General features: G+C 41.4%; 1 protein-coding gene across 5 annotated transcripts; it reads left to right on the top strand.

Moving 5' to 3' along the window:
• Window positions 1–19,085, top strand: Axo (axotactin). Of its 5 annotated transcripts, XM_076788601.1 has the most exons (29): window positions 1–135; window positions 1,287–1,618; window positions 2,019–2,179; window positions 3,435–3,538; window positions 3,632–3,984; window positions 4,543–4,711; window positions 4,805–4,920; window positions 4,997–5,103; window positions 5,381–5,726; window positions 5,981–6,258; window positions 6,996–7,236; window positions 7,498–7,728; window positions 8,026–8,433; window positions 8,869–9,072; window positions 9,148–9,547; window positions 10,019–10,266; window positions 10,342–10,617; window positions 10,989–11,188; window positions 11,249–11,546; window positions 11,945–12,095; window positions 12,178–12,352; window positions 12,670–12,832; window positions 13,044–13,222; window positions 13,693–14,125; window positions 14,669–14,754; window positions 15,246–15,404; window positions 16,395–16,491; window positions 17,258–17,312; window positions 17,840–17,977. In XM_076788601.1, exons 2-28 carry the CDS (start codon window positions 1,300–1,302, stop codon window positions 17,272–17,274), a joined length of 5,919 nt encoding a protein of 1,972 aa, XP_076644716.1. In that variant the 5' UTR covers window positions 1–135; window positions 1,287–1,299; the 3' UTR covers window positions 17,275–17,312; window positions 17,840–17,977. The 5 variants fall into 5 exon arrangements, with proteins under 5 accessions (XP_076644716.1, XP_076644714.1, XP_076644715.1 ...); XM_076788599.1 differs by lacking the exon at window positions 16,395–16,491 and having other exon boundaries at window positions 12,181–12,352; window positions 17,840–19,085; XM_076788600.1 differs by lacking the exon at window positions 16,395–16,491 and having other exon boundaries at window positions 14,672–14,754; window positions 17,840–19,085.
• Window positions 19,086–19,292: the final 207 nt, after the last annotated feature.

The raw sequence follows: 19,292 nt of genomic DNA, 5'->3' as shown, positions 1-19,292 counted from the left end.
CTGTGCGTGTGCCAGCGCGAAAGAAGACAATTGACTCGCAGCCTAGCCGCCGCCGCCGTGCTTGCCGGGGGCCTTCTGACGTCACATCCTGTCCTCTGGCTAGTCGCGATCTCGTTTGGACCACGGCACATCAAGGTACGCAGATTCGTGCGTCCTCAATGTTTGGACGCAGATACGCTCGCTACCCGCGTCAGATCTCGCCGCCTCGTCTCGGATCTCGACTTCTTCATTTCCTTTTTTTCCCGTCTGACCGCGCTGTAGATCTCGATCGCTATCACTTCGCCGATAGATCGATTTCCCTCGCGGAGCTCTCCGCTTCCTGGAAGGGAGGACACCCGTGAGAACCGCGAGGCTGATTTCCGAGCTTCGAAGAAATGATCGGTGGTTCGGGAGTTTAATTATGCTACGCGTTGGGAGAGTGGTGTTTGGACTCGGTGATCAGAGCGAGCTCGGTTGTGGGAGGTTCGAGATCGTCCCGGCGTGTGCGCGTGGGGAAAATGGTTTCCTTGGGTCGGTGGTTTGGGCGGGTTTGACCATGATTGAGACGGTTGCAAGAGTAATTCATTGCTCGGTGTGACGAAAGTGAGTTTGATTCTGAGAACTTGATCATGGAGATGATTATTGTGTCGTGAGTGGGGGAAATAGTATCCTTGATTTTCTTGGTGGTTTGGGCGGGTTTGACCATGATTGAGATGGTAGCAAGAGTAATTCATTGCTCGATGTGAGGAAAGTGAGTTTGGTTCGGAGAGCTTGATCGTGGAGATGATTCTTCTTGGTGGTTTAAGAGGGTTTGGCCATGATTGAGATGGTTGTAAGAGGATCCAGTAATGAGATTTGGATTTTATCAATCGTCAGACGGTCTCCTAAGTGTACACGTCTTCAGGAATGATTTGTGTCTATAGATGCAGTGTTCGAGGATGTTTGGAGAAGTTTAGTGGCATTTGAGATTGCTCTCAATGACTCCCACTGTCTAATCGAGGACGATACTTTCTCATGTCATTGGTTCACTACAGAATTCTTACTACTCTTTCGAAAGTAGGAATGAAGTATACGGTTTGAGTCTGTTCGAACACCACGAAGAGAACAGCCTAACCTGGACAATTATCTCTCACGAGATTTGAAAAGAGTTCAGACTAGACCACATAAGACACATAAAACTATTGTGAATAACAAAATTTGACGAAGTTTGAATGAGATTTGATAACGAAGCTTGTGAGGATGTGCCCGGAAGATAATATAAAATGATTTTACTTGTGGTGTAAAGAAGACTTCTCTTGCGTTTTCAGCGAAACGACAGCAATGGCGGACGACATCAAACGGATCCTCGGGGTCCTCGTTTGGGCGATCGTGTTCACAACGATCCTGGCAGACCTGATGGACTCGTCGGAGAGCGACCAGTCCGACGAAATGGACGGGTACACGACGACCAAGAGGACCTTCCCGGACAGGTGTCTCGTGAAAACCGAGCCAGGACCGTGCAAGCAGTACGTACACAAGTGGTCGTTCAACAAGACTGAAGGGAAATGCAGGATGTTCCCTTACGGCGGCTGTATGGGGAACGAGAACCGTTTCAACTCCGAAGCCGAGTGCCTTTATTATTGCGTGCGTGGTCCCGAACGTAAGCGTTTCACTTCAATTTTTACGTCTCCGGCAGCAATAGAAGCCGCGAAAATTTACATGAAAATTTATATTTACTGCTATATTCATCAATTTTTCTGAATATTTATCAATCAAATATATTCTTGAAGATACCGCTTGCGGAGACGTTATAGTCTTCTTTTCTATTTCTAATGCCACAGCTGTCAGAAACTCGGCAATTAAATATCGATTTTTATATTCCGGGTCAAAATAAACCTAAAGTTAACATATTAGAATTTGCTCGTTTAGTTTGATGAAACTGTCAGCTTTGGCCAATCAAATTTTTGGAGTTTTTGGGGAATCCCATTGCAGTTGTAGGGATTCCCTTTTATCGAGGTCGATAAATCGAAGCTTGGTAAGGGAATTACGCGTTCTTGCAGATACCCTGCCGCCATACCTGGTCACAAAGGGCAGCGTCTTTGTGACCAGCACCACGACCACTACGAGCACACTGCCTTCTACCACCGCCATTATTCCGCGACCGACGTTTTCACCACCCGCGCCAACGAGACCACCTGTACCGAGGTACAACAGGGGAAAGGTAATCTCGCTGCATTTGCATGTAGAACGGACTTTTGACAATCCCATGAGCCTGCAGGAAGTGAACGGTTCGCGAGATTAGATTCCGGGTCGTTGCCCTTCTGCAAGGTGAACACGCCGATAGATATAAAAATGTCAGCCGTATCGAAAGAACGCAAACTAATCAATCACAAAAACTCCCACAACAATAAACTTCAATCTATGATGTTTCTCCAAATATTTTACTTCGCCATGCAGCCAAATAATCACTGGACTGTGCATCTTTATGCAAAATAAATTTTTTCTTCGTCGACAGAAACGGGAGCCCAACGCAAACGTTTTCGTTTTAATTTTATACATCCTTAAATTTTTAGGTATTCTTCACCAAGAAAATTGTACTTCTTGGTGTATAAAATATATTCAAAATATATTTCTCCACCTAGAAAAATATACTTCTTGGTGTATAAAATATATTTCTTCACCCAGAAAAATATACTTCTTGGTGTATAAAATATATTTCTTCACCCAGAAAAATATACTTTTTGGTGTGAAATATATTTCTTCACCCAGAAAAATATACTTTTTGGTGTGAAATATATTTCTTCACCCAGAAAAATATACTTCTTGGTGTATAAAATATATTTAAAATATATTTCTCCACCAAGAAAAATGTACTTCTTGGTGTATAAAATATATTTAAAACATATTTATCCACCAAGAAAAATATACTTCTTGGTGTATAAAATATATTTCTTCACCCAGAAAAATATACTTCTTGGTGTATAAAATATATTTAAAATATATTTCTCCACCAAGAAAAATGTACTTCTTGGTGTATAAAATATATTTAAAACATATTTCTCCACCAAGAAAAATATACTTCTTGGTGTATAAAATATATTTCTTCACCCAGAAAAATATACTTCTTGGTGCATAAAATATATTTAAAATATATTTCTTCACCCAGAAAAATATACTTCTTGGTGTATAAAATATATTTAAAATATATTGCTCCACAAAGAAGACCAAGGAAAATTTAAACAAAGAATCAAGTTGCACAATTAAAATAGAATTCAGCATAGCTCGGGCAGAACTTAGTCCCAAATGATTAAATAACGATCAACTGAAATGAACAATTGCGCGGAACAGCCATTTTAATCCACAACTCCATACACAACGGTTTAAAAACCAATTGGAAGAAAAGACTCAACGATTACAAATTTCACAAATGCAGAGCTGCTTTTAATCGAGCTGATGGGGAATAATTATCTTTGTAGGAGCTGAGTTTCATGGAGTCGGGGTACGAGAAGACCTTCATGTTCGCGCAAAGTAACACGTTCATCCAGCTGGACGGGCCCGGCATCAAACTGTTCCAATTACGGTGAGACAGCCTCGAACAAACATGTCGGAGTCAACACGTGTGCCGCGTTAAACGTCCTCTCGTTTGTCGAGCCATTTTCGTCTCGATTTCCAGGCTGTGCCGCGAGATATCGTTCAAGTTTCGCACGAAACTGCCCCACGGGCTTCTGGTCTACCACAGCGTCAAGGATCGACCGGAGAGCTTGGATCCTTACGCGTTGTACGTGATAGTGGAGAAGGGTCAGTTGAAGGTCGTTCATGTGTTTGGGAAAAGATCGACCAGCTTGACGGTCGGCGAAGGGCTGAACAGGGACGAGTGGCATAGCGTTCTTGTGAGGATCGATGTACACGGAGCGAAACTGATCGCCAGAGTTGATGATAAACAGGAAGAGACGACGCTGAAGGTGCTGGAGCATGTGGTCAATTATGGCGTCTCGGAGGAGCTGGCTTCCGTCGTTCTCATTGGAGGTGGGGGCGAAAGATATTAGTTGAAATTTAATTTAAAATATTGTTATCGTGGTACAGTGTTTATTCGATACATGTCCAAAACGTGGGTCCATCCAGGGACATATATCGGCCAGGAGATATTACTCTTTGATCTAGAGGCCCCGGCATACTCCGCGGCATGGGGATAGTTCTGGGACTTTTATCGGCTAGTCATTTGGGACATATATAGAGTAAACACTGTATTATAATATTTATTCAATTAGTTCTCGTATTTGCTCCTCAGAAATGGTTGCGATAAATCTCGTCGCCCAGTTTGCATCCACTTTTCTTTCATAATTTAATTTTGGAATAAAAAAATTTGTAGTATTTGATGTGGGAAGGGATTGAATTTTTACACGAATTGGTTTACCAGTGTTTAATATGGGAAATCGAAGGTAGTGGACAAAATTTTGTGCTAATACAGCAGACTGAAGGTGTTGACTCAGATTTATATTTTTGGAAATGGATTCAAAGAAAGTCGAATGGTAGTGAAGTTTATTTTTCGTACAGGTTGAACATTGTTTTGTTTGTTTATGGCAGGACTGAGTTCCGAAGAGCGACTGCACGGTGTGAAGTACATAATAGAGTCCTTCGTCGGTTGCATAAGGGACATGGTCCTCAGTTCTGGCAAATCTGCGAGCGATTTGCTGCCAATTCAGCCACTAATTGCAACGAAGCATGAAAATGTGCAAGAGGGTTGCATAGACATGTGAGGCACACGATGAATATATTTTTTTTCCACAGTATTTATTTTGATGGCTACGTACTTGTCGGAGTTTGAGAACATAATTGTGTGTTTTAGGTGTAGGACAAGGGAGAACCTCTGTTTCATCTCTAACCAGTGTGTGAATCACTATAACAGTTTGACTTGTGACTGCTTTGGGACCAAGTACGAGGGGGAGCGTTGCGATGTGTACAGTATGTGATTTTATAATTATTATTTATGAATGGAATTTTGTGAAGGAGCAGATGATGATTAATTGGATTTTTCCAGCGGCGACAATTTTAACGCTGAGAGGATCTTCTTATGTTTCCTTTCGCGTTTATGATTGGAAGGACAGGGTGCATTCGTCTGTGAACAGAATTAGCCTAGCATTCAAGGTACCTCTGTCAATATTATAATACCAAATTAAACATTTTTTAACCAACAAAAAGACTGAACTAGTTTCGGTGGCTGCTAAATATAATATAATAAATATTATTACCATATTGTTCTCGATATTCAAGCGTCCATTTATTCATTTCAAGCTTTCTATATTGAAATAAAAATTAATAAATAAACAAAATTTAGAATCAAAAAATACATTTGAATAACAATTTTTTCTTTCTTCGATTAACGTGGTTTGTTGGCATTGCACGTATTCGTTATTTTATCTAGACAAAATGGGATGATTCAGCATTGTTTTACGCATCCGGCGAGATCGACGGGACTCCTCACTATGTCGCAGCCTCGATCATGAACGGATCCGTGCACGTCGAGTTGGACTTCGGACACAATTCGAAGATTGCCACGGTGCTCGGCGATTATATCACTGCGAACCACTGGAACAATTTAACCATATTTCACAATGGATCTCTGGTTTTCGTCAGCTTGGACGACGAGACGAAAGTGCTCGAAATCCCCGGGGAAAATTACAACATGATCATCGACCCGGAAATCTACATCGGTGGTGGGCCCGAATTGCACAAAAAAAAGGGTCTCCTCTCGCACAACAATTTCGCAGGTGAGCAAAACGATTAAATATTCCAGTAAAAAAAGTGTAAATAGAATTCAGACTTTTTAGCTTCGACCGAACAAATTTATTACTTAATTAGATTGATTTAATTAATTTTGTCGACGCTTGCTACTGCGCTGTTGTCATTGATCGCACAGCAAACGAACTTCCATTTATAAATTTATTATTCAGTTCAATTGATTTCGTTTGTTCTCGTTGATCGTAACCGTTAATTAAAAATTACCGTTTTCAATCATTCACAGGTTCGCTGAAGTACGTGTTCTTCAACGACAAGTCCATTATTTATGAATTGAAACGATCGAATCCAATGGTGCACTACATCGGCGTCTTGGAGCCAGAGTACTACGAGGCCGACGTCGATGTGATTCCAATAACGTATCCGTTCGCTGACAGCCATATTTGGTGGCCCCTGGCGCGAACCGATTCCCTAAAATTGAATTTCGATTTCAAAAGCTCGAAACCGATAGCTGTGGTCGCGTCGGGGAACGTTAAGAGCAATGGGGACCTTGGATACTGGGAGGTGAGACTCTTTGCGTCGTAGCGTACCGTGAATATTTTTCAGATATCAATATTCCATGTACAATTATTTCCATCAATGCAATTTTTATCAAAAAATTCCCAATACCTATGAAACTGTAGAGAGAACACAAAAAATTAAAATTCAGGTATTGTCAAATATTAATAGTACACTGTTCTATTTTTTTTTTTTTTATAACATTTAATGGAAATGGGTATTTATAATGTAAGAAAATAACGCACTAGAATGCAACGTATCTGTTCTTTATTAAAACGAAGAAGAACTAGTCAGAAGACGTCTGTATAGTTTGCAAGCCGAAACTGAAGTGAAGCTACAGAGAAAGTTTTAGGGGGAAGAAAAGAAACCTCTGTTGGGTCCACCCGGGAAAACAGATGTGGGAGGACCCTTAATTTATTACTCAGGGCCTCTTTTAAGTGTAAGGTTGCAGGCCTTCCACTTCTGACCAGGGTCAATAAATAAAGACCCGAGGACCGTTAAAATATACCAGGACACTCTCAGTATCCTTCAACACTCGACTTACTTTTGTTGATGTTCCAACAACATTCAAGGAACAAGTGATGTTAAAATGCATCTTTTGTGTTTACGGTTTCTCTTCTCCTACAGGTTTAGTAATAAATTGTCCATTTTAGCCTGCTCCTTCCAGTCATTATTTTTCGAGGTTTACGTTAAATAATGTGAATGTTTTTATTCACCGTTGTAAATGTTTTTTGTTCGCGCAGCTTCGGTTGGTGAACGACGAGATTCGTTTCAATCTGATCCCTGTGACCACCGAGAACATCACAGTGACATCCGCAGTGAAGTTTCCGCCGTACAACACATCCTGGCACGCGGTCGAGCTCAACTATACCAAAGGAGAACTTACTATATTGGTGGACTACAGGAACAAACAGAGCAAACTGTTCTCCATGACCTTCGAACTTGGCGACAAAGTTATCATCGGGAGTGGAAAGGGCAATGCAGGTAACTATACTGGTTTAAAAAAGAATTACTCGAAACACATGATATTATTTGACAAAATTTATTTATTTATCACATTTATTTATTTATCATTTATTTATTTGTCTGATAAATATATGAAGATCCACAATAAAAGGGAAACGTAATATTAACTTCCACTCGAAATGCAAATGTTATCTTATTCTCTATAAATTCGGAAATCCCATAAATGCATGAAGATTCGAATTCCATTAATTAACAATAATTATGTGCATCTTAAATCAGGTTTGGTGGGGTGCATGAGAGAAATACGAATAAACGACGAAAGGATCGAGCCCAGATACGTGGTGAACACCAAGAGAGTGATCGGAGAGGTGGCATTGGATAACTGTCAGTTCGTGGACCCTTGTACCAGACCGAACACCTGCGAGCACGGCGGAAAGTGTTCCGTGAAAGAGGACAGAATAACCTGCGACTGCTCCGACACTGGTTACATCGGTAAAAATTGTCATTTCGGTGAGCAACATCTTAAAACTTCGTCAACTTCACAAATACAGTCTTTTCTCGATATATGTCGCAAATATCTAGTCTATAAAAGCCCCAGAACTGCCCCCACTGCCGCGGGGTATGCTCTATGATGAGCCAAGAAGCTCGAGAAGAGACCTCGGTCGCCAAGGAGTGTAACATAACCGATATATGTCTATCCGATATATGTCCCTGGATAGACCCGTTTTGTGGACATATATCGAGAAAACACTGTGCTTCTAGAAATTCGTCTACAATTAATAATGAACGTTGCCTTTAATTTTCCAGCACAATACCGGAAGACATGCGAAGAACTGGCTCTGTTAGGCTACACACAAGACGAGGTCTACAAAATCGACATCGACGGAAACGGCAGATTTCCGCCTGCTCTTGTGAAATGCGAATTTCAGTCTATAGAAGATTCGACGAAGACTATCGTGGAGCATAATTTACCTTCGCAGGTGGACGTGAGGTCCATCGCAGAGTCCGATTTTTCCTTTAATATTAAGTATAGAGAGTTTACCGGGGAGATGCTGCAAGAATTGATCTCTCATTCGTTGTACTGCAGTCAGTATGTCAAATACGATTGCTATAAGGCGCCACTAGAGCTGCATAGCGCTACGTGGTTCATGAGCTCGAAAGGGACCACTGTGGACTACATAGGAAACGTGAATAGAGGATCCTGTCCTTGTGGAAGTGAGCACATTTTTTAGACAATACTAATACTAGTGTCAACATATGTGTCACATTTTTCTGATTAAAATGAGTCCAAACATGACACTCTTCGGAGCATACTTGCTTGCTTAATTCACGATTTACTGGAACCTCGATTATCCGAACCAATACCAGAATTCTTCATTACGTGTTTAATTCGTGTGAGCAGTTCAATATATAGCGACTCAACCTAGCTACAGTAGCTGATAATTGTTCTGCAATTCAAACAGTGTGTCTCCCTGATTAGTTCGGATAATCGAGGTTCGACTGTATCGAGGATTAAACAGGTAAACATGAACACAATTGTGTCGTGTTTGTAGTCGTATGAATCAGAAAAACACCACCAATATATTGGCAAGAGTTTCACAACAAAATAATTAAAAAGATATGAAAAGAAAAAATATTTTGTTGATACAGTGAACAGGACCTGCGTCGATCAGAACCTGAGTTGTAATTGCGACGTTTCTGCTGGTAATGCTGGGAAATGGCTCTCCGACGAAGGTTACTATGAAACTCCAGACTCTCTTGGCATCACAGAGATGATCTTCCTTCAGCAAAGAGACCTCGAAGAGGACGCCCAAGGTCGCATTACCTTGGGCCCACTGGAATGCGTCGAAACGAGTGTGTGAACTCACGAGAGTTAATTGTAATTCGTAATGCGAAACAGTTTCTATAAAAATTGATTCCCCATTCCAGATACACAAAAATACGTAGTCACCTTCACAACCTCACAATCTTACATCGAAGTGCCAGGCTGGCGGAAGGGAGACATAGCCTTCAGCTTCAGGACAACCGGAGAAAAAGCTATTCTTCTGTACCAACCACCAATCAGAAGCAACTATCCGTCCTTCATGGTAGCCCTAACTTCCGACTACCAGCTGACTTTCAATTTTACCCTGAACACTGGAACGATCAGTGAGTTGGAGGTGACGAGCAGACGGAAGCTGAACAACGGCGAGTGGCAGAAGATCTGGATCGATTACAATGATTATCACGTCAGGTTCATGATCAACACTGACTTCCAGATGGTCGATCTTCTGCCTGAGGAGGAGTTCGGGCCCTTCGAGGGCTCTATGTTCATTGGGGGTGCAACTGCGTGAGTGGTCTTGATTTTTTACGAGCAGGATTTTCAATTTAAAAATCTGAAACGAATTGCAGAGTATGTGTTTGGTTGCTGGACATGTCTCAGATTTTTCTCAAAATTTCTAAACATTGTTAACTAGGCAAAATGGGCCAAAAACTGATTTTTCGATTATACCCCATAACTACCCTCCCGATCGAGATATGGGGTTGAAATTTTACACAGTATGTTTTCTCCTGATGCCCTATCGAATGACCTATCGACCATATAATTCGACTCAAGGGCGCTTTAGATCTCCTTATCTGGCTATACCCTTTCTCAAAAATTGCAACTAATAAATAGTAGGCTATAAAATAGTGATCAAATTTTACTTTGTAAATTTCCTAACATTGCTATGGTGGAATAAGATATTTAGTTTATTGAAGCCTGTAAAAGCGAAATAAAATTTGATCGTGTAATTTTCCGAACGTTCTAATGGCCCCGTAGAGAACACCTGCGGACTTCATCAGTCCGTCAAGGTTTAATCGGCTGTTTCCGCGGTCTGGTCGTGAACGGAGAGATCCTGGACATCCACAGCTACATGTCCGTCCATCTGTCAGAGATTATAAAGGACTGCAAGCCCTCCTGTCAGCCGAACAAGTGTCAGAACGGCGCCAGGTGCGTCGAACTCTGGAGCAACTTCGAATGCGTCTGCGAGAACAGATGGGCTCACCTCGGCACCTACTGCGAGAGGAGTAAGCTTCAGTAATTACCGCTCACTACCGCTGAACTGTGCTCCATCGTAAATAATCTTGTTCATTAACAACCAGACATAAACGAGAAAGCCCTGACTTTCACGTCGCAAGGAGCTTTCTTGAAGAAGAATTACTTCGGCACGGACGAGGAGAACGAAGAATCATTGCTGCTGAAAAGTATACTGCTGCAGAATGTCCTGATCAATTTGAGGACCTACGACACCCATTCGTTGATCCTCTATGCTAACGATCACTTGAACAACTTCGCCCATTTGTACATAGCGAACGAGTCGATTGTGTATTTGTTCAACTCTGGGAACGAAATCAAAAATATCACTGTGGAATATCCAGGTAAATTAATTGGATTGATTATCATTGAATGTGATCTTTCAGCTCCAATTTGAGCCTAATTAAACGACTCTGCCGTAAAGTGCGATCTTTCAGCTTCAATTTAAGTCCTCAAACGATCGAAAATTCGTTCGGGAATAGATTCTATACCCGATTCGTAGTAACACCATAAGATCCAATCATTCTTCTCCGAGCTACCATATCAATTGTTTGACTTGATATCCGTTTAGTTTGGCTTGTAAAAGTGGAACATAACAATTTTCAATAAAAAAAAAAAAGAAGATGTTAACTACAGACGACTGCACTTGTTCGAATTTTGAGAATTACATTCATCGCATAAGGGTATTCGACATTTGAGAATGCACAATTTTCAGGTGCGAACACAGGGATCTCAGTGCAAATAGCCATAATCCGAAACGATAAGTCGACAACGCTACACGTGAACGAGCACAACGTTACCCTAAACGCAACACCGGTGCTCCTGGAGACCTACTGGAACAAGCCGTGGATAAATCCTGAAAAAGAAGTCCTGGCACCTCAGCGACCGCCAGCATCGCCCACCAACTACTTCCAGGTGAGATTTCCGGCAGTTGACTCGAATCGAATGTACGCAATGATCAGGGATCTTACATAGGTGAATCTAGGAGGCTTCGACCCGGACGATCTGCTGAGAGTGGGCAAGGAGGGAGCCCTGATCAAAGGCTACGTGGGCTGTCTCCGCGGGCTGATGATCGGGGAGTACCTGGTCGACCTGCCTAACCTCGCCAACGAGGCGAACCACGAAGGCAGCAAGGGAGTGTTGCCTGACTGTCAAATGAAGTGCGACGCTGTGCCTTGCAAGAATTTGGGAATTTGCACGGAGGATTTCGGCAGGCAGGAGTCCTCCTGCAATTGCGAGCTCACGTCGTATTTCGGGGAGCACTGTGCCGATGGTGATTGCTATTAAATTGTTCAAACTTTCGAGAAGTACAGTGATTTCTCGATATATGTCGCCGAGACCTGGATGATAAATGTCGCGGAGTTATCCCCGCTACTGCGGGGTATACCCACTGAGGGCCCCGAAGCTCGAAAGGCCTCGAACGCTGAGGAGTGTAAGCATAACACGGGTATGTCTCCTGGACGATATATGTCGCTGGTGTTGTTGACATATATCGAGAATTCGCTGTACTTGATTGGCAGTCGGTGGCCCTTTCTCGCTGCGAATTCAAGATTATTACAGACAAAGCTATAAACGATTTTATACACTGTCATAATCACGATGTACATCATCATAACTTCACCACACCCTGGCAGAATCTCAAATTCTAACGCTCAGGCCAATATTTCTTAGAAAAGGGAGCAGACTTCAGCGGTGAGAGTGTTCTCCAACGTCAATTCGAGCTAGTTGGCCCAGTGAACCAGGTGAAGGTCCAGTTAGCATTCTCGACGAGTGAACTTCGCAAACGTACCACGGCGCTGTTGCTTCTACAAACAGAGAACAAGTAAGTTATCTCTTCGGTCACGCATTTTTCCGAAGTCCCTTTTCGAACGTCTTGGATGTCCTTCGAAAACTTTTCTTTCCAGAAGAAGCTACTACCTGCTGGTCGCTCTGACATCTGAGGGTCAGCTCATATTCGCAGAGGACAGAGAGGGTGCGGAAGGGTTTCCTCATGGTGTTCGTCTGAACGACAGGAACTTCCTGAGCGGCGCACGGCATAGCGTTTATTATGTTCGGGACAACAATACCGCTACGCTTTTGGTACGTTTATCGCATAATTAAATTTAAATTGACTAAGGAATCCTTACACCCTATTGTCCGCTTAAGTGTCGCGTTTTCCCCGCTGGAATGTCGCGTGGTTATGCCCATTACTGCGGATACCCGGTTAAGTGTCGCCACGCGGACCCGATCCTGGGACACTTAAGCGGACAATACTTTAATTTTCTCACAATTACCTTTCTATTTCTTAAAGAATTAAACATCTTCCTACAGTTTTAAGTTGCACCAAATCATTTCTGTCATAAATGTATAAAATCGGCAGTCAAGTGACAATAGATCAACGATCGTTTTGTGTGCAGATCGATCGCGAACAAGTGCCGATATCGCCGCTCTATGAGCTGAACGTAGCCACTCTCGTCGGCAAAGACTCGGGCCCCGGGATGACAGAGATCCAGCTAGGCGGTTTGAACACAACCGATTCCCGATTCAGCGCCTACAAAGGATACACCGGCTGTCTGAGCAGTGAGTGAGACGATTGAACGATTCACGATTTCAAAAAAAAACCAAAAAAAAAAAACCAAAAAAAAACCGGATAGTCCAAGTTGTCCCCGAACGATCATCCGGAACGACGTGCGATGTCGCTGTTCTAACGGAATACTGTCTTTCTTATGTTAGACAAAACGATCGTCAGCCACTATGCGAATTCGAAATGACGGATACCCTCTTCTTGTAGACGTCGTGGTATCGATCAACGGAGGTCCTGGCATGAAGCCACTCGAGGAATATATGCTCTTTACGAAACAGGGAAGTGAAACTGTCAGGGCGACGATACCGGCCGGTGTACGCAGCGCCCAGTGCGCAGTCTTTCACGCGCAGCCACGTGGCCCGGAACCGCCCAGAAATGACAGCGTGGTGAGAAATGATTTTTACAACGTTAAATTAAACTGATCCGGCTTCGTTGCTGTGTACAAATACTTTTTTCGGCCACTGTAGACTGTCTCATTAAAACCGAAATAAACAGGCAACTTCAAAAAACACATGATTATGGCAAAATCATGGTATATCATTATGGTATATCACAAACGCGTAAAGTGTAGGCACGTTCACGCGAGGCCACGCCCCTTAGTAGCCACGCCCCTAAGTAACCAGGCCCCTATGTCGCCACGCCCCTAAGTAACCACGCTCCTAAGTCGCCACACCCCTAAGCAACCACGCTCCTAAGTCAGCACGCCCCTTAGTAGCTAAGCCCCTAAGTAGCCACGCCCCTTAGTAGCCAGGCCCCTCAGTAGCCCCGCCTCTTAATAGCCACGCCCCTTGGTAGCCACGCCTCATTTGTCCTGTAATAATTAAAACAACGAATGAATTGAGATTTTTTGTTGCAGGGTCGTGACAGGGCGTGGGTGGAGGACCCACCGGAAAGAATCCTGTACAAATCCCAATATTCGGACGCTACCCAAGAAGAACAAGGTGCCGGTACTTACATCTTCATCGTGCTTTGCGGCGTGTTCGTCACGGCAGTGATCGGTTGCATTTACGAGGTCTGGCGAAGCGCCAGGAAGGACCGAAGACGCAGAAGGGCGTCGGTTGTCTCGGCCACGTCGACAGTGCCAGCTTCCAGTTCCCAAAGATGGCAGTCGCCGCAGTATACGGACACTCTGGCAAGCGGCGTGAAAACGGTAGGCTTCAAGAACGTCACCGAGGACGAGAAGAGACCGAACGGCACTCACATGAAGCCGCCATCGAGCAAAGAGTACAAACCGCTGTCCAACACGGACTCTAAAGACATAGTGAACGATAAAAGGGTACATATTAAAGGTACGATCTCCATTATTTGGAAATTTCGGTACGATCTTCATTATTTGCAAAAACCAAAATATTAATCGCACTTTTTTCCATTCGACTGTATAAGGACGCATAAATTCTCTTCAATTTTCTGAATTATTACTTTCAACAATTTTATATCGGTGCATAGAGATCCTCAATCTACTAACGGGTATTAAGCCTCCGATAACGGAGTCCGGGTCTATCTTGACCCAGAGTATCGCAATCGCCATTCGATTACTCAGTTTATGGTGAATCTATTAGATGAACAATTATTGCTTTAGAGACAGAAATATAAATTACAATAGAACAGTTTTTAAATAAAAATTTACATTTATTTAATTAATTAAAAATTTTATTTTGTAAATTGAAATACATTAACACTATGTAATTGTAGAGGAAAGTGTAACAACTCCGTTCTAGATAATCAACTGATTTTTTAAGTGTTTCTGTGTCGGGATGAAATGATTAATGATCACGTTATGCTAGCTACTAATTCGTATAGTGTTTGAGGCAATGGTTGCTTTTAATTTGCAGCAGACGACGAGTCAGAGAAGAAGGAGCTCCTAGGGGTAAATACAGGCATCGTCACTAAACCTCCGAAACGAAATCCATTCGGAAAGGTTTTTTTCTTTTTTTTAAATCAAATATATATATTAAGTTCCAAGCAGCTTTCAAAGAGGACTATAGATCAACCACTGTACGTACATTTATTGAACGCAAACCAATGCAGCTTGTGCATTTAACTCAGAGATTACAGTATTAATTGCATTTTAACTGTCCACTTTGCAGGCTAGCTGTGAAAAGCTTTGAAACACGTTTTTTATATGAAAACAACGCAATAACGTAAAATTCAATATTAGCAGTACTTGAAAGTAACAAAATTTTTCTCACGTTGCAATTGACGAATTTCATTAAATTCAATGAATTCATTAAATTTAGTTTTTTTTTTTAGAAAATATTTGCGTTTCGATTCGCCTAACAAATGTTAATTTTCGTCAAGTAGTTTAAAGAAAATGTTGTTCATTGCATGTTGCAACAGTGATGTGCAGAATTAAGAATTCGCGTTCATAATAAATGATAATAATGAAAATACTAAACGCTTCCTTTGTAGTCGATGGAAGATTTGCGAGAGGAAGAGGAAGAGGAGGAGGTTGAAGAAGACGAAGAAGAAGAGAAGGTGGAAGACGACTCGAAACCGACCGACCAAGACGCGACGGAGACGAATCAGCCAAAAGTGGAGAGCACAGACGAGAAAGATTTCGTGCAATCGGTAAGGAAAACTCCGAGAAGTTACTCCTTGAATAGATAGATAACAGAAAACCTTCTGGACCCCGAAGATCCTCCAAGAAACCTAACCTCAAAATCGAATAACTCGTTCAACGCGATGTTGATGTCAAGCAGAAGGTGTTTCTCGATACACCATTCCTCTAACTATTTTTTTAAATATTCTATTAATCAATAATAATTCACATCACACAAATAATTGTGTCCCCTTTGAAGTAAGACTGAGCTAAAAGACATAACTACAGCAAAAGAACTGACAACTAGTGAGTAAAGTAATTGAAACTTTCAACGTGTCAAATGATCTCAAGAAGCTCAACGCTAGAACCACTGAACACTAAAAAACAAAGTTTTTCTTGTGAAAGCTTCCTTGCCAATTTCAATAATTGTGTAAATGAGCGACCTGGAAGCCGCCATTTTGGAAATCTCAGTGGTTCCAGTGTTAAAATAGAATTCGTCGATTTTTCGTGTATCCGAAAACGAAAGTGCACAAGTTCTAGTAAAAATACGAATTCTAGTCGAAAAGCGAAACAAAATGGCGGATCTCGGTGCCAGAAGGGATTTTTTTTCGCAAAAACCGAACGCGACGGTCGTCTAAACGAGACCTCGAGTTCAAGGACTGACTTTTCCACTGGTAGAATAAATGTTCTCAAGACTGTCATGCGCAACCATCGATATTATTCATCCTCCCTCCCATTGTCACCCACGTTTTTGTTTTTACTTTTACCCTCGCCGGCTTTGTATGTGTATTTTGACGTTTTTTTCTCCTTTTTTCAAATAAATATGCAATATTGATTATGTTATGTGCGAACGACGAATAAAAACATCCTTGATGAAAACGCTCCCAAGAGATTCATTTGCTCACCACCGAACGAAATCACGAGAGTACGGGAAAAGAGAAACGCGCGAGACTTAGGCGTTTGTGCAATTTTGGAAGTTGGAGGGAACGTAATAAAATGAGACAATGTCGTACTTTCAGCCGGATAATTCGACTAGGATAAGTATCGAGGAGAACGTTGAGTCGTTAGACAGCAAGCCTGATCACAGTGACGCAAATGCGGAGAACCAATCTGGAGGTATCGCTATTATAGTCGGCGAAAGCTCAAATGTCCGCTCGAGGCCAGTCTCCCCACTCTAATACCATTTTCTAATCGCATCATAATTTTATTTTCAATTGTATGTTCTGTTCGAATGGTTCCCGCGACAGTAACGACCACAGAAATAATTTCAAATAAATTAAAAAAATTCACGAATAAATTGAGTGACCGGACGACCTTGAGCAGCCAATTGATTTTCATTCGGCTACAGCTACGAAGCTTGTTGCATTGTCTGAATCATCTGTGCTCTCCTCTGTCCTCGAAAGAATTTCCTCTACAATAAAAAGAATCACGTTCAATGGAGATTACGTTAGTAACAATAGTTTCGCAAACAAACGGTTGCACTTCATTGCTACTTCGAAGAATGTAAAACACCCTGGAGGAGAATAAACGATACATTTATCGAAAAATGAGGCCATTCGTTGTACTAACTTTTATCGCATGAATAATTTCGCCAAGTCAGCAGGGAAGAAAAACAATAGTTCAGATTGTACTAATTGTGACTGCGAATAGATAAATGAGAAACGAATTTTCGTTTCGATTCTAACGAATGCATCAATCAATATTGCATGAGACCAAAAACGAATGCATTCAGTTGCATGCACCGCTAGAAACTTTCTGTTTTAGGAAGCAAGTTAATTATAGTTTCGGCATACATCCTATTATTCAGCTTTCATTCATTCGAATGACGGTAGAAACGTTCTTTGGTGGGTTTGTTTTAAACAGAATTTCTCGCCTTATTTAGGTGAACATGTGCAATGATATCAAGCAACGATCGACAATCGAAAATCCGTCTTCAGGTCAGTAATTTTACCAAACTATTTCGCAAACAAATAGAATCCGTTTTTTAAAAGCAACTCATTGTCGTCTAGCAGATTAGTTTTCTACCGAAAACCCTGATCAAGGATTTAAAAACTTCGGTGACAAAATTAGATCAATACAGCAATACAGTGCTTACTCGATACATGTCCATAACACGGGTCTAGCCAGGGACATATATCGGCCAGGAGATACTATTCTTTCAGAAAGGGACAACGAAGTCCTAGAGGCCTCGGTTCAAGGCTCCTCACGAGATATACCACTGGGGATAGTCCTGGGACTTTTATCTGCTAGGCATTTGCGACATATATAGAGTAACCACTGTATTTATGTATTTCTAAACATTGTTTTCACAGTTTTTACATTTCGCAAACAAATGGAATCCGTTTCCAAATGGAACTCAATTAAGATTTGATCCTGTACGGGTTGATCTACGAGATAATTGAGTAGCTCTAGGTCTAATGACGAGCTCGTCACGCTTACCCTGAACAATAACATAACTTTGTAGATACTACGAAGCCTTTGTTTTACAAACTGCCACCTATGTTCCTGTCGGACAACATGAGAACATTCGGAAGTCCGCTGAACTATCTGGGCGCCCCGAATTTTCACCCAAGACGCCCACGCTCCATAGAATCGGTGCTGTCCCTGGACTGATCATCCGGATCGCGTAGATCGTTTATCTTCTTATCGCATTATCAATCGAAACGACAACAACGAAAAAGCAGATCGACGAAAGGAGTTGCTCTTCGCTCGGAATTTCATGAAGAAGTATGTGTACTGTTACTTATGGCGCCGTAAAATTTCATTCGCGAAGAAAACTGTGGTACGATATTGTACATGACGATGTAATTGAGCTGTGTTATTTTTAGACTGCAGATTTTATGCGTTCGTTGCAGAAATGAGAAATATAAAACGGGAATGGCTATTGATATAAAAAGCAACTCTCTACTTAGCTCCCAGCTATTTTGCATAAACATCCGCAGTCTAATGATCATATTTCGTGTATTTACAGTCGCTCATAAAAGTGTTTGGACAAATTTCTACAATAAAAGAGTCGCCTAAAATATAGTGACAAAATGCATCATAATGCAATAACAATAGTAAAACAGTGCGTTAAAACATATTTTGGAAACACGTTCGAAATATAATGCAGACAAGTGTAAACAATAATACAGAAATGTTTAAAATGTCACAGAGACATGTTTATATTTTAATGAAATGTTTAAAATATATATCTATTATATTCTTGTCAATGTAAATAATATGTTTTGAAAACGAAAATTTTTATATATCTATGGATGGTCGAAATACTTCCATGAACGACTGTGCCTTGCTAAAAAATAGCCATTTGTATCATATATTGCTAACAGTATTGACAGTTCAACATCGTTTTTGATCATCGTTCATTTGACACATGTGTTACGATGACGTGTCGAAGTGTTGCTATAGTTCAACAATTGTACAATGAATGTGCTAAACAAAAAAATCGTTCCACGAAAGTATAGAAAGAACGCGCGAGAACGATTGTCTAGACGAAATATTTTATTATAGTTCGAGCATATCCGAAACAAGGTTCCGTAAATTATTTTAGGGATAGATGTGCGTTTTCAAACGTGAATGTAGATCGAATGCAACAAAAGCGTGATATTCCCTTCGCAATTGCGTATCATGTGTCGAGCGCGACAGATATTTGTTCACATCTATTTAAAAAGAAATAAATTTTATAGAAATAAAATTATTTCTGATACACATGTGCTGTGTTTTTGTATTATTTATAGGAATTATTAGTACATTAAAATCCAGTTACGAAAGATTTTGCAAGAGCAACTGCAAGTAACTCATTTATAGAATCAGAAAGTTTTGTACCTCCGGTATAGTACTGTCCCCAAACTAAATTCTAGCCTGGATCAGATCCCACACACACGGTAGAGCGGCACGTTTAGCCCGGATCAGATCCA

This window comes from Halictus rubicundus, chromosome 5 (genome assembly GCF_050948215.1).
Source record: "Halictus rubicundus isolate RS-2024b chromosome 5, iyHalRubi1_principal, whole genome shotgun sequence".
Taxonomy (NCBI): domain Eukaryota; kingdom Metazoa; phylum Arthropoda; class Insecta; order Hymenoptera; family Halictidae; genus Halictus; species Halictus rubicundus.
The sequence above is the reverse complement of the archived record's forward strand: the minus strand, read 5'-3'. Positions and strand labels throughout refer to the sequence as shown.

Excerpts from the sequence above, each read along its gene's own strand:
- Axo (XM_076788598.1), top strand. The coding sequence starts at position 1,300 with ATGGCGGACGACATCAAACGGATCCTCGGGGTCCTCGTTTGGGCGATC. Across the intron at positions 3,985-4,542 it reads TTCCGTCGTTCTCATTGGAG|GACTGAGTTCCGAAGAGCGA; the intron begins GTGGGGGCGAAA and ends TGTTTATGGCAG. Across the intron at positions 7,729-8,025 it reads CGGTAAAAATTGTCATTTCG|CACAATACCGGAAGACATGC; the intron begins GTGAGCAACATC and ends TTAATTTTCCAG.